The sequence below is a fragment of the Oenanthe melanoleuca genome, chromosome 1A, assembly GCF_029582105.1.
Source record: "Oenanthe melanoleuca isolate GR-GAL-2019-014 chromosome 1A, OMel1.0, whole genome shotgun sequence".
Lineage (NCBI taxonomy): Eukaryota > Metazoa > Chordata > Aves > Passeriformes > Muscicapidae > Oenanthe > Oenanthe melanoleuca.
This window is the reverse complement of record NC_079334.1, coordinates 24,168,118-24,183,030: the sequence shown is the minus strand read 5'-3', so window position 1 is coordinate 24,183,030 and position 14,913 is coordinate 24,168,118. Positions and strand designations below refer to the sequence as shown.

Sequence of the window (14,913 nt, the reverse complement as noted above, 5' to 3'; positions counted from 1 at the left end):
GTTGTGGGATACCCCGTCACACGGGCGGAGCCGGGGCGGGGCCCGCCGTATATCTGGGGGCGGGGCGAGCAGCGGAAGTTGTATGGTGTCACCTCCGGGACTCGCTCGCTGCGTCTCATCGTTGGGACCGCGACAAGATGGCGGACCTGTCTCTGGACGAGCTCATACGGAAACGCGGTGTGACGGTGAAGGGAAGGTGAGCGGCTGGGACGGCGACGCAGCGCCTCGGGCCCGGCGGCCCCCGGCCGTTCTTGCAGAGTCCCTTCGGGCGGCTCCGCTCCGGGGGCTGCGGGCCGCGGCCTCCTCGGCGCGGCCTGGCCCTGCTCCCGCCCCCGCGTTGCCATTGGCTGAGGCGCGGGCCTGCGGGGCCGCGCTGCGATGTGATTGGCTGCGGCGGCCGTCACCTCAGAGCTGGGGCGGGGGTCGGGCCCCATCTCGGCCCGGGTGCCTGGCGCTGCCCCGGTGGGGCAGGAACGCTCCCCGGCCCATCCCGTCTCATTCTTTTCGGGATTCCCGCCGCCGTCTCTTGTCTCACTGAATCCTCCGACTTGCCCTGTGCCCGCTGCCTCGTGCTTGTCCCTGCCGACTAACCCAGCGCTGGTGGCCGTCGCGGGGCCGGCACCCCTGTGCCCGGTCGGTGCCGGTGTTCCCCCGGCAGTGCCCCGCGGTGCCCGCTGCCCCCGCGCTCCCGGAGCGGCTCGGTGCATTGTGGGACAGCCGGGGGAGGCTGCTGCTGCTCGGGAGCCGTAACCGCCCGGGGCCAGCGCGGGCCGGGCTGCCGGGCCTCGGAGGGTCTCGTCCCTCCGGCGGGGCTGGCGGGGCTCCGACAGATTGCTGGAAGTGATTGAGGACGTGGAGCATGTTGCAGATCGGAGCTGCAAGGTCAGGTTATTTCTTTGCACGGCAGATGTCTCCAGTGTAGGCTGGGCCATTTACTGCCACAGTTGGCAGTTCTTACCTGGATTCTCCTTCGATAGCTTTTCATTTTCCAGTTTGCCATAGTCTCTTAATGTTTCTGAAGAACCTTGTCCCCATCTCTGTTAGCTCAGTGTGCTCTTGCTTTTTTAAATTTATTGGTCTCGGTTTTTTACTCTGAACGTATATACACTTACATGTTTAGAGTAATATTCTAAAGGCTACCTGCTAACATATACTACCAAAACATTCAAACTTATTTAAATCCTAGTCTAGACAAGGCCTTGGCTTTGCACTTTCATTCATGTTATCCTGAATATTTGGAGGAGTCTTAGGCTGCTTACTATGCCCCAAGTACCTCCTTTATCCCTTTTCAAATCCCTCCTTAACTAATTTCTTTCAGGAATTCTTCCTGCACTTTTTTTGCTGAACAATAATCCCTCTGCAGCACTGTGCCCTACACTATTCTTGTATGTCATGTTTAGCTCATTTCATAAATTCTTGAGGTAGCAAACTTGGCTTTATAAGGGCTGGATAAACTGAATAAACTTAAATCATTATATTCATGCTGTTCAGTAGTCTGGATGAAATAATAGAAAAATTTTCACCTATAAAATGTGCTGATCCATAACATATTCAAGCCAGAGCTTGGAATCCTGGAAAGTGAATTAGATATTTGGGATCTGCTTTAATTTCTAAGCATACCTAAGCAGTTAATGCTCTTGTAGGATAAGCAATTATCTGTGAAAGAGAGTTGCTTATTAGGGTGTAAAGACAGCTCTTCAGAAATGGTGTAATCTTCAGTACAGTTTCTTAACCTATTTCACTGGGGTTTGTCATCAGCTGTCTTAACTAATTCTAGTTTAAATGTTGATACATACATTTCTGGTTTTACTTTGACCTCTCTCATGAACCACTCATCCAGCCCTTTGCAGTGCTCCAGCTGAATGCTTTTGTCATGGCTAAATAAATGCTTTTTAAAATTACAAGGAAAGTCTTGCTCTGTGTCAGTTGCATTATGGGTACTGTAGGTCTGTATATTTGCATAGATGGTCTTAATAATCCTCTTTCTTCTAGCTGGTTTGCTTTTGCTGTATGAGAGAGCAGCCATAGGACTCTTAGATAGGTGGTAAAATGGGACTCCAGTCCCAGCTTTCCAGACATCCGGACATAAGAATGGAAGAGACAGAAGCAGAGTTAAGTTTTTAATCTCTTGGTTGGGTTTGTTTTTTTTTTTGGTTTTTTTGGGTTTTTTTGGGTTAGTTGGGGTTTTTTTTAAAGATCTCTCCACTGAAAATACATAACAGTAAATAATGTGAAGGTTGTGGAGTTAGATCAGGATATTCTGATATAAAGATGCATGAAGAATTGAAATAGCATCATCATCTGATTTATTGATACTAACCTTTTGGTTGGTACAATAAATTCCAGGTATCTACTTTCAGACTTCATAATACTGGACAGCACATTTCTGAAAGCAGATGAACATTGTAGCCCTGTATTTTAAAAAGTCAACAGCAAGAATATTTTTTTCTCTCTCCTTTTACTTTGTCTTTTTTGGTTTGTTGTTGTTGTTTTTTTTTTAATACAAATAAACCCAGTGGAAAAAAGCTTTAAAAATACTCATCAGTGGAGCTCCATTAAAAATTAGATACCCTTTTTCAAAATCTGCCCTAAGAACAAAACCAGTTTATCAGACCTAGTAGTAGTAGTAAGAGGGTAGTTCTAGCATGCTGTATTGTGCTGTTTTTTAGGAATACTTGTTTAGAAGTACAAATGCTCTAGGTTTTGGGCTGTTGTCTTTCTGTGCTTAGTATTGTGATAATGATGTGTTTAAAAAGTAAAGGCCATTAAGTGCAGTAATTCTTTTAGTAGATCTTTTAGCAATCATGTTAAAAAGTAATTTGACTAGTGGCTATTCTTGCTGGAAGCTGATCAACCTTGAAACTGGTGGCTTTGAACTGAAATTATTCTGGTGCATATACACTCTAAAATTCAAATTGGTGTGCTCCCACAGATCTGAACTTGATGCCCAGAATTCTTGAAATCATGTATATTTCCATGTCTCCTTCATATCAGGAGGTACTGTTGTATTACAGAAGATGATTTAGCAGACCTGTTCAGTCCTAAACCTGGAAAGTCTGTTCCTGTTCCTTTTTGTCTTCAAAGGTTTCCCCAAAGTTGTTGAATTTTGTTTAAATGTAGTATGTACTTAGCACAGCTGAAGTCAGACCCTTTAGTTTGTAAATGTGAGCTTAAGGATGGATTTTGGAAATCAGTTCCTTAGCTGTTTATGTAGAAAGCAAAATCCAGCATAAAACAGCTTAGCAGCTCTACTGTTGTATTTAGACATCCAACCAGAGTGGATTTCTGCACAGTAATAATGAACTTTTGTTTGTAGCAACACAAATACTTTTATTGACACTGTATGACATTTTATAATGCCTGAAACTTTTTTCTTTTTTTTTTGTTTTTTTGTTTCCCCCTTAGACTTAACACAAGGCCAGTGTTTGGGGGTGTAAGATCTCGCATTGGGATCCAGCAAAATCTTCTGAACAGATCACCACCAGCTGTGAGCTTCCAGCGGACATTTGATGCCAGACAGAAGATAGGACTCACTGATGCCCGACACAAACTGGGGGTTAAGGATGCCCGGGAGAGACTGGTTCAAAAGGACGCTCGGTTCAAAATCAAAGGGAACGTGCAGGATGCTCGAGAGATGTTGAATTCCCGTAAGCAGCAAAGTATTGCTGCTGAAAAGGTGACCAAAGTGGTGGATGCCAGAGAGAAGATCAGCTTAAAAAGGAGCACTCCAGCAGCTATCAGCCCAGCTATGGGAACAGTAAATCCAGCAATGAAAATCACCAAAACTATCCAAGTAGGTGAAGCGAGTCACCTCTGAGCCCCTCAGTTCTCTACAGTTCAGTAGACATGATAATACATTAATATGTTCATATGGTTACAGTAGAAGCAACAATGATACAGTTTACTCCAGCCTGTGGGGGAGCATTTCCAATCCTTTAGTGTGTCCTTGCAGCTGCTTGGGACTTTCTGTAGAATCCCACCTTTCATTTAAATTTTCATTTTAATTTTGGGCTCAAAGACTAAGGCAGAGCTTTTGTCAGTATTAAAGGAGATATCTTGAATGGTTAAGTAGTCTCCTACCTGAATGCAAACAAAATGATGCAGATTTTTTTGTCATTCTTATTCTGCCCCTCTTTGCAAGTCTGATGCAGTGGATTGTCCTGTATAGATAACTGGTTTATCCTAGAGGTGGGATAACAGTTTAGAATATGCAGCTGTGTTTGTATCTAAGAAAATTTAAAATTCAATGAGCCCTTCTACAATTTTCTCTTTTCATACTTGTCTGGTTTTCAGGAAAGCCCTGGTTTCCGGGAGTTGCCTGATCACATGAAGCATTCCTACTGAGGATTGAGATATATTTCAGTTGTATTATAATCAGTTGATCACCCTGACCTGCTGATTTCTTTGGCCAGTTTTCTGATTTCACTTTGCTTTTTGTGCAGCAACTTGATTCTTAGCCAGCTTCTGTGAAAAACAACTGCTGTTGAACTGTATCTGTTAGGTACAATGGCTAAAGTCAGAAGAGAAATTTCCAGATTGTTGAGATTGTTATTTGAGTGGTTTTGCTCCTTACCTGTACAAGCATGTAACTGAAGTTCCTAGTCTACCTCTTCCATTTTCATCCTCCCAAAAATCAGTAGTCTGCTTACTCGTACCCAGAAATCTCCTATTGTCATCAGTTTGAAAGCCTAGATGAGTCTGCTTTCTGTTCAGCTGTAGGTATTGCTGAAGAGCATCAAACATATTTCTTCTGCAAATTGGCCTAGGAAGTTCCTCCTACTCTGCAGGTTTACTGCCAGGCTGATGTAAGAAAGAGAAAGGACTTTTGAGGCAGTAAGAAGGACTAATCACAGAGCAGCAGAGCAGTCTGTTCAGCAGTTGTTAATTAGGAAGGTGATTGGTACTCTTGCTGTCCTTCTAAGCTAAACCACCAGCCTCAGCCATTTTCTTTAAGTTTCTAGGAATTAAAGTAGTTTTCAGAGACTTGGTGCAGTAGCTGTTTGTTCTGCCCTGGTGTTTTGGGGTTTTTTTGTGACTTGGTTTGACCAATAGTATTTTCTTTGTTAGACAACATAGTGCAATGAAACATATGTATTTTTATATAGGATATAATGGTGATTCAGACTGTAGACAGAACCTTACACATGAGCAATTATCTAAATTTTTTTTTTAATTTGTACTGAAGTTCCAAATTGCCCCTGACTCACCTATCTTCCCAAATATGGAAGTGGAATCAAACTAGTGTATCTTGATCCAAGGTTCAGCACACAGCTGAGGTCTTGTTTCTCATAAAGCAAGAAAAAATCTTTGAAACCAAAAGATGACCCTAGGTTTGCTGCTGTTTCTGTGGGATGGGTATCATTGTTGCTGAATTGATTAGGAAATTGAAACATGAGGAGCTATGGTATAAGTTGCAGTCTAGAGAAAATGCAAATCTGAAGATTTTAATACCTGTGTGGACTATTTTTGTAAGAATATCTATTCTTTAATGGACAGCTTCCAGCTTTTTCAAAAAACAGAACGGCACTTTAAAGGGTGTTTTTGCATGATTTCAGTTATCAATTAATACAGCTATATTCCCTAGCTACTTCTGTGGTGGTTTCCCTGTTTCATGGTATAATGAGCTGCAGAAAGGGCAGCTACACTACCTTGTGCATCATTTTATTCCACTACAGCTTATTCCAGCTCTAGTGCCAAGGGGCACTCTATACACACAAGTATATGTCCTTTTGTTTGATGGAGATGTGTTTAGTTACCTGTAGCAGGAAAGAAGAGATACTTACTTACTTTCTGACTTACTCCATTCATGGTTTTATATTAGCAGAAATGTAGATCTAGTCTGTCCTGACAAGACTGAAGTTAACTTCCCAATAATCTTGGACTAAACCCTAAGTAATCTGAATCCATTTCTTCATATAGTCTAAGATTTTAATTTAAGTGAAGCTTTCTCATATGGAACTTATCACAGGAAATACAGGTGTTACCTAAGAGTATATTTTGGTAATATATTTCAAAGCAGGAAGGTGAGTTTCATTTAAGTGATCTCAGGGTGTTCAACTAAAGGTTTGATTTTCTGAAATGAGGACCTGATAGACTGTAGTGTTTAATGCTTTGATTCTTTTATCTCACTGTAGCAGAAGGCTCCAGTTCCTGGACACTCTCACCCAGCAGGAATGAGGATCAATGTGGTGAACAATCATACACATAAAGAGGTGTGTACCTGCTCTATACTTTGTTTGTTACCTTTGGCAGGGAAGAAAATCTGTCCATAAACATTGGCAGGTGCAAAGAAAACTCTTAAGTAGGAAAGAAAAGTTTTCCAAAGTTCTTCATCAGCTTATCTTCTATGTCTTGCATGGTTGAGATAGTTTCATGGTAATTGAGGTTTTCATTTAGTATAGTTATCTTGATTTCTGGTGTTATTATCTGAATGAGAAATAGATATTCTCAGTTTTGTGTATGCTAATGGTATTTTTTTTTCCCTAGTGGCTGACCTCTAGCTTTGAGGTTTTTCTATACATTTCTTAGTGACACCACATCAGATCAAGTTGTTGATTGTTTTGATTCACCATGCTGCCAGCCTCTTCAGAGAGAGGATGTGATTGTACATGATCAAATGTGCTGCAATGAGGTGGGAGAGGGTATAACCTTCCTGTGAAATCCCAGCTGTGGGCCACTGCTGGAATCCTGATAGGAATTATGTTAGTTGGTATTCTGATGTACTTCCAAAATTCCCATAGCCCTTATCAAGCATATTTTGAGAAAGAGTCCAGAGTATTGTCTTTTTGGGGTCAGTTTTAAAGGCCTTTGTCACAGCCCCCAGCCATTCAGCCACCTTACTACCTTAAGTGCTTTCAGAGAAAAATTGCATGTTTTAATTACTTAAGTTATTTTGTGTGTATACATGTGAAGTATTACATGAAATACAGGAAAACTGGCATTCACAGTATCATGTTAGGTGACTTTTTTGCCATGATTGTAGTAACTTTAGCTATTTGTGTATGTTACCTTTATTCTACCCTCACCTATTCCAGGTGCTGTTGTCTAAGGAGGTGTTTTCATTATTGACCTCATCACTGTAAACATGGAATCCATTTTATTATGTCTCAAACTCAAGTCCGTTGTCTAGTGTCCCTGCCTAGTGTTTTTCCCAGCTCTTTTGTTATCTGCACAATTCTTCTGTTCCCTGTCCATTTTTGGGTTTTTTCCTTCATAGCATTTCTGTGACTGGAACAACTTCCTTGTTTGTAAACCACAGTCTTGCTGACTATGACAACCCACTGATTTTGCAAGCTCTCGTTGCTAATCTCTCCATTTTTCTTTACCTTTATACTGAATCAATGGGAAACTGTTTACAGTTGTGATTTATGTTCTGTGCACTGCTATATGTGTCTAGATTTTTTCTTAACTTTATTTAGAGTCAATGAAAAAATGCTTATGTATAGGAGTTCACCTCAGTATTTTAAGGCAAGACTATGAGTGTTAAGTTGAACTGGAAAATTAGTTATTCATTCAGTAAAGCTCTTAGTGCAGTGTTTTCTGGGGCCAGATGGATGGTTCTGTGCTAAGGAAAGCAGGCTATTCAAAAGGAATATTCAGTTTAGGTGTATTCAGTGGGCATTTGTTTAATTAAAAAAAAAAAACACAACAAAAACTCCAAACAAACCAAAAAAATCCCCCACACACCCCCAAACTAATTTAAAAATCGCATGCGCAGGCTTCACCTGTAAAGGTAGGGTGCTAAAAATCTGACACTGAGGCTTTATTCCATTAATGTAGCTTCAACAGTCCTAGTAAGTTCCAGGAATCTATATGTGATTTCAGTATATTTAGGGAAACAGTTTTACTGGGGTGTTTTTGGAAAGAAACTCTGATAGTTTTTGTACTGATATTTTGACATTGACTTGTGTACCTGAAACTAAAATCCAGTGTAATCGTGTTTGTTAGCTGGAGATGGTTGAAGGCAGGAGAAAACTGTCTAGTTTTGAAATGTCTCAGTGAAATCTACCTGTGTGTAAAGTGTGGCCTTCTTCACTTCAGGGCCTGTATGACACAGAAGATGATGATGAAAGTCTCCCTCCCCTTCCTAGCAAACAGATGAAAATCACCACCACAAACAGTTTCCTGCACAACTCGGTAAGGGATTTTCTGAACAGTCCCCACCATGCTGTGCTCACATTGCATGGACACAGAGGCTGTTTCTTTGCAGGACTTACCAATGAGACAGTTGTTTTAAAGTCTCTAAATTATGTTTTCTCCTCAAATATTTGCTCTTGATCCCACCCTTCCTTTGTACCAATGCTTCTACTGTTATTTTTGGAACAGAGTTCTTTTAAGGTAACTGGTTTATGGGCTTTTAGCAGCCAGAATGTGTGCTTTCTGCCCTGCTGGCAAGTTGCTGCATCCTGGCTCTTGACTTTTTTCTTGAGGAGGAAGTGCATTGAACCTGTCTTGTAACTGTTTGAGTAAACCAGCAAGGGAAGCTTTCTGTTGTTTCTGGATACTGGACATAAAGCAGGAAATCTTGCTGGGCAGAAATCATAGTAGGCATCTTGTTGGGGAGGACTGTTGCTCTGGAGAAGATGGAATTTCAGTACAGACAAATGTAAGGTCCTTCCTCGTTTTGGCATGGGATGGCCCTCTGCAGCTAAAACTGAGAGCTGACTGGTTAGAAAGCAGCAGCAGCTTTGTAGGCTGCAGAAGCATCTGGGGGTCCTACTGTGTGATCTGCTAAGAACGAGTGGTTAGTTCATCCTTTCAGCAGCAAAGGAAAGCTTCCTGCAGATAATTAATCAAGGAAAATAATTACTCCTGTTTGACATTTTGAGAATGCATCCAGAATTCAGTGCTTGTATTGGGGCTCTGCAATACAAGAAAGACATGTCTGAAACCAGTAAACAAGGTGGTAAGAGGGCTGCACCATATTATGCATGAGGAGAGGGTGAGAGAACAGTGTCTCAAGGCTAAGAAGGCTGTAGTGAGATCTGTCCACACTCACTGCCTGGAAGAGGCAAAGAGAGTGTGCACAGGACTGCCTGGAAAAGGCAAAACCCAGGTCGTTTTCAGAAGTGACCATGGAGAAGACAAACCAATAAATGTGCTTCAGCAAAAGAAATTCTAGTTGGTGAAATTCTCACAGTGTTGGTCAGCATCTGGTACAGGGACCCACAGATGCCGTTCAGTTGTCATTCTTGAACATTCAGTGCTTAGCTGGATAACGCCCTTGCCAACCTAATGTGTCTTTGAAGTTAGCCCTGTTTCAGACATGGAAATCAGGCACAGGTTTGGCCTAACTTATTCTCTGGTTTTGGAAAAGCAAACTCATGTGGCTTTACTGTCATGCAGGCACTGTAGTACAGTGATTACTCCAGGAATTTATTTCCTCATGTGGGTATTCAGAGTAGAACTTCTGGCTATTTGTGATTCTCAATCTTATGAGGGCTTTTTGAGGGGTTTTTTCAGGAGTAAATTTGTTCTTTCCTGTGTTCAGAGCAGATTCCAAGCACAAGTTTTAGTCTGGCTTTATACTCAGGTATTTCATCCTACGTTCCATGTCTTTGTATCCCCTAGCTTGGTGATTCTGAGGAATAACTGCTTTTTGTTCTGGGGCTTCTCAATCTTACTGTTAATGAGCAATCTTTTAGAACACTTTGTAAAATACTTGGAAGTCTTCAGATGAAAGGAGCTTTTCAAATTCAGATCACATGGTTAAAGTTCATTTAAGAAAAGTATGAAACCAAAAAGTGCTTATGAGGAAAGTGCTCTTTCTGGATAAGCATAGTTTTTTATGTTTATGCCCAGAAACTTTTGCTGATTTTTTTTTTTCTCAGAGCCTTTTGAAAGTCTCCAGCATTGTAGTGGTTTTTACACTGGGAAGGACATGCAGTTCCTAGTGCATACTAGTAATACACTGGTGGTGGTGCTTGAAGAAAAGTGATGGCTTTTGTAGGCTGCAGCTCTGAGATACTTTCTTTTGTCTTCCTGTAGACTGGTCTGAGCAGCAATAAATTCTCTCTGTCCAAGACTGTTCCCCTGACTAAAGTGGTCCAGAACGATACATACACAGCTCCTCCAACACCTCCCCCTCCTGTGCGGCCAAAGGCCTTGACAAACATGTCCCGGACCTTAGTGACAAAGGAAGTGCCTCCAAAAGAGCCAGCACCTGTTCAGGTGAGCTCAGGGAAGGGGAAAATGCTCTTTATAGAAGTCTGTGAAACATTTGAAACTTGCTGTTCATTGGACATGTGAGCAGCTCATTTCCAACTGCCTTTCACCATTAGTTCTGGGACATCATCAAGGTTATTCTGATAACTGCAGTCCATGTCCTAAAAATTTGAAACCTGTCTAAACATCTTTTCCCTGCATGTGATTCCCTGGAGGAATCCATATTTTAGGAAGGTGGCAGTTGTTGTTTGGGCACTCCTTGGTGGCTTTCATATCCCTAGGAATAATGTTTTAACACTATTTGGTGCATTGTATGTCCACGCCAGCTAGCAAGGAGAGAAAAAGAGTTCTTCCAAATGTACACATGAGACTTCCCAGGCAATTTGTAGACAACCTGCCTGGAATTGCTTTACCAAACTGCCTGATGTTGGGTGCAAGTAACCCACCAGGTGTTCTAGGTGTGTTGAGTTCAGCATGATCTTGAGAGGCTGGAGCTGTATTTTGGGGTTTGCTGGCTGATGTAGAGTACAACAGAGACAGGCTATTAAAAGTGTAGGCATGACCAGAGTGCTATGTATACAGATTAAGTTAGTGATATTCTTGGGAATAAGAGTGAAAAGTTACTTCACAGAGAAAGTAGCATGAAAAAAGAGCTCCTTTTTGCTGTCAGATGAGCTGGGCTTTAGTAAACATTGATATTTCCCATTACTAGTTGTGGGTGTGTACAGATATTCCCAGACATACCCTTAGTGATTTTTTTTTTTTTATTGCTTTCTCTGCTGTACTGTGTGCTGTATTTCTGACCTTTTTCATACATTTGTTTTGGCAGCTGGCGTTCAGTCCTTTGGAAGGCACGAAGATGACCGTAAATAATCTGCATCCTCGAGTCACAGAAGAAGATATTGTTGTGAGTGTTGCTTACTGCCAGACTGTGCATGAGTGACACTTCCTTTTCTTACTCTACCACTTGTGATAAGTCACTTGATCTATGGTAAATGCAGTGAAGAGGGGTGTGATGTGGGTTTACTGTCTCTGGAATAACTTCAACGGTTACTGATTGTTTGGGGTTTAATTTGTTTACTTCTTTTTTTTAAAAGCACTTAAGAAAATGGGACAAAATCCCACAGAGTATTTTGAGATACCTGACATCACTTAGAAGAAGAGTTCATGCCAAATGAATCTTCTACCCAAACTTATGCCCTCAACCAATTTATTTAAGGGCTTCCATTTTCACCAGACTGAGAATGAATCTGGTCTTTGTGAAAAACATTACTGGGTACTGGCCCTGAACTTGTCTAGTTCCAAGTGCCAAGTACATACACCATAACAAACACAGTAAGACAGGTGTCCAGATCCTATCAGGTATTTAATAAGCAGGGTGGTGGTGTGATGAAGGAAGTAAACCCTTCTCCTGCTGTTCCTTTGATATGACCATGGCCATGACTGACTCTCCACCCTCAGGAGTTATTCTGTGTGTGTGGCGCTCTGAAGCGAGCCCGGCTGGTGCACCCTGGAGTGGCTGAAGTAGTATTTGTGAAGAAAGAAGATGCCATCACAGCATATAAGAAATACAACAACAGGTGCTTAGATGGTAAGTTCAGTGCCAGAGTTGCATGTAGGATAAATAAATCAAGAATGACACTTTCATCTGAGTAAAAGGTTTAAAAACATCTTAGAGGATAATATGCTAGCAAGAGAGAAATACCAGAAAATCGGTTCAAGAGCTAGATAAGATAATAATTGCTGTGTAACTAGCTGAAGATATGCAGAGTTTATTTAAAAGCAATTTAAAAACCCACCCACATATTCCTAGAAAAAGAAGGTTCAGAGTTGGAGGCAGGGTCCTGATGAGTCTCCTGGTCTAACGTTCAGATGAAATTTTTTGTGTTTCTAATTTGGTACCAAGAGCTGGAAAGTCCTTAGGAAGGCCTTTCCTGCTTTCAGAGATGCTTGCAAAGTACAAGTAAAACTAATATTTGCAATAGTTTCAGGGTGATCCTTCATATGGTAGTATTTCAGTGGCTCTTCTATTGCTCTGATTCTGCAACAAAAGATGTATCAGTTGTTCTTTCTCGTGTTTCCCCAGCATGTCCAACTCTATTGCTTGTACTTTTGTGTGCTATTTCAAGGATCTTGCCTTACCCCAATTCTGATAGAATGGATTTTGTATTTTGTTTTTATTTAGGTCAACCAATGAAATGCAATCTTCATATGAATGGGAATGTCATCACCTCAGACCAGCCTATATTGCTGTAAGTGTCCTTCAGTGGGGAAAAGGTCCAAATGCTTTTGTGGGTTCTATTTTGAGAATTGTTGTCCCATGAATTTTCATTCTCTCCCCTTCTGTGGCACAATATGTTGAGTGCAGTGCAATGTAGCTTGACTACATAGTGTTCTCAGCCCTGAGGCTCAAAAATAATCTGAGACGAGGATGTTCTCTTGTGAAAGAAGCCTATTTAAAACCTTTATCTGTGATATTGGTAAGGGAGAAGCATACTGATAACAGTAAATGCAGACACTGTTTGAATTTATTTATTATAAAGAAAGGTTAAATACTGCCTTTTTAATTTTTTTTTTAATCCTCCAGCCGACTGAGTGATACCCCTTCAGTGAAGAAGGAAGGGGAGCCACGCCGGTCAAGTGCAAGCGCCTCCTCAAATCCCCCTGCTGAAGTGGACCCTGAAACCATCTTGAAGGCACTCTTCAAGTCCTCAGGGGTCTCTGCCTCTGTGCAGCCCACAGAATTCAAAATTAAACTCTGAGAGGGGGAAGCAAGCAGTGGACTGGAAAACTCATATAAGTTGGGGGATGAGGAAAGTGCAGGAGTGCAGATGTTATTTGCATTTGCCTGTCCTGAATTTTTTTTGTTTTCTATGATCGCTACCTTACTGTACAATAGTGTTTCCTCTTGTGTGTGTACTTTCTGTTTTCATAGTTGGAGCTTTCTTCCATGATTTTTTTTTTCCCCAAGAGAATAACCTCCCCCTTCTGCCAGTAATGTATTACCAAGCATATACCATGTAACTTCATCCTTTACTCCAAAGCCCCCAGTGGCCATTAAAAGTGCACATAGACTTTGAGGGAAGGAGTGGTGATCTCCTCCTCCTTTCTTCTGACTGACCTTTAACTGAAAGGGGCATCCCCTTGATTGTCCACAGGCAAGAGCACCACGTTTCTGAAGTTGCTGGACTGGGTACAAAGGCAGGCTGGGCTCCGTCCAGAAAGGACTTGTATGCTTTTGGTGGCATAACTCTTCCTTCTGGCTGTTGGACACTTTCCTGCTCAGCAGCTGGGACATTGAGAAGAAGCAGAAAAAGCTGAACTGCCGCAGTGTGTGCCAGGCAGAAAGGACACAGGCATAAGTGCACCAGCCACTGTGCTATGGGCAGGGGTGTTTCAACTCTGGTAGTGCTGGAGGGTTGTTCTGGCATTTGTACAATGAATATATTTGCTCTGGAGGGCCAGGCTCAGTTGCTCTCCTCTTTCTGACTGAAAAATTAAGAGCCAGTCATGTTTGGAGCTAGAAGAAACCCTGCTGTTTGACTCCATTAGACTATATTGCCTCTTCCTGCTGATGCATGGACACAAGTTTCTTTCTTGTCTTCTAACTCAGCCAGTCTCCTATAAAAAGGAAGTACCTGGGACCCTTTTCAGATCCTAATACACGCCAAGTCTCGTGTCTGAACTCGTTTCTTGGAGAGATGCAATTTGGGCATTGTTTGGCTGCTGTGCGGTTCTGCTGCTGGCATGCCTGAATTTGGAAGATGATTGCTGCAGTGTGTGGCTTCAAGGAGAGGTTTAGGAGCAGAGGGCAGTCAGTGCTGTGTAAGGAGCACGGCAGAGGAGTGTCAAGTCTGATGCAGGGCAGCGAGGACGTGGCGTGGGCCAGCGAGTGTGTGTGACAAGCCACTAGGTGGCACTTCCAGTACTCCCCATTGTTTGTACTGCATTGGCACCTTGGATGTTGAAAGTCCCAGTAGCTCCACCCGTTTGTGTTTGTTCAAATTGTGTTGGAAGAGAGGAAAGCTGAGAGCAACTTCCAGAACCTGGTTGGGGTTTGATCTTGATCCTACTAGCTGGGAGACTTACCTAATCCATTCTGTTCAGCTCTGCTGTGTAGCTCCTGTAAGTCCAGATTCCATTTCTTGGACAACACCACATTTCTTTTGCTTTCTTGTTCTGTATGAACTCTTTCTCCTATCTAGCTTGTGCAGACCATTCCTCTATCTCACTGTATCCCTTTTAGCCATGGAAATAATAAGGACTTGACAGGACTTGTTTTTCTGGAGTACTCTCTTTGGTTTGAAGGCCAGTGACACCATCATTGGTAGGGTGCTTTATGTGAAGAGCAGATGTTCGTAGGGGAGGGGACCCAAGACAGCTATTGTTCTCCTTTTTTAGATTGCCCACCAAATACCTGTGTTTTAATAAAAAAAAAAAAGGGGGGGGAGGGGAGAGGGAGGAAACATTAGGGGCTGGAGAAGATAATGTATTACTTGTTTCTGAATAAACGTTTGTTATACAGAGAGTGGATTCTAAGCCTTTTTAGATGCTGCATAAGCGGTGGTGTTCCAATATTGAGTCATTCTGCTGCTTTCTAGGTGAACATAGAAATTTCAAAACTCATGATGTGATGAAGAGCAAGAGGAGCTTATGGGTGAGGGAACTGTTACTCATCCATATTTTAATCTGGTTCATAGAAATTAGCAGCTGACTCTTGCTACTAAATTGAAGCCATTTGTGTCCATG

The 14,913-nt window shown here is 42.1% G+C and overlaps 1 protein-coding gene across 4 annotated transcripts; it reads left to right on the top strand.

Moving 5' to 3' along the window:
• Positions 1-3: 3 nt before the first annotated feature.
• On the top strand, positions 4-14,690 carry POLDIP3 (DNA polymerase delta interacting protein 3). Of its 4 annotated transcripts, none has more exons than XM_056481853.1 (9): positions 4-196; positions 3,406-3,793; positions 6,135-6,212; positions 8,041-8,136; positions 9,988-10,170; positions 10,994-11,071; positions 11,626-11,755; positions 12,350-12,416; positions 12,752-14,690. In XM_056481853.1, the coding sequence occupies exons 1-9, from the start codon at positions 138-140 to the stop codon at positions 12,924-12,926; spliced, it is 1,254 nt and encodes a 417-aa protein (XP_056337828.1). In that variant the 5' UTR covers positions 4-137; the 3' UTR covers positions 12,927-14,690. The 4 variants fall into 4 exon arrangements, with proteins under 4 accessions (XP_056337828.1, XP_056337829.1, XP_056337831.1 ...); XM_056481854.1 differs by having other exon boundaries at positions 26-196; positions 6,138-6,212; XM_056481856.1 differs by lacking the exon at positions 4-196 and adding an exon at positions 396-882 and having other exon boundaries at positions 6,138-6,212.
• Positions 14,691-14,913: the final 223 nt, after the last annotated feature.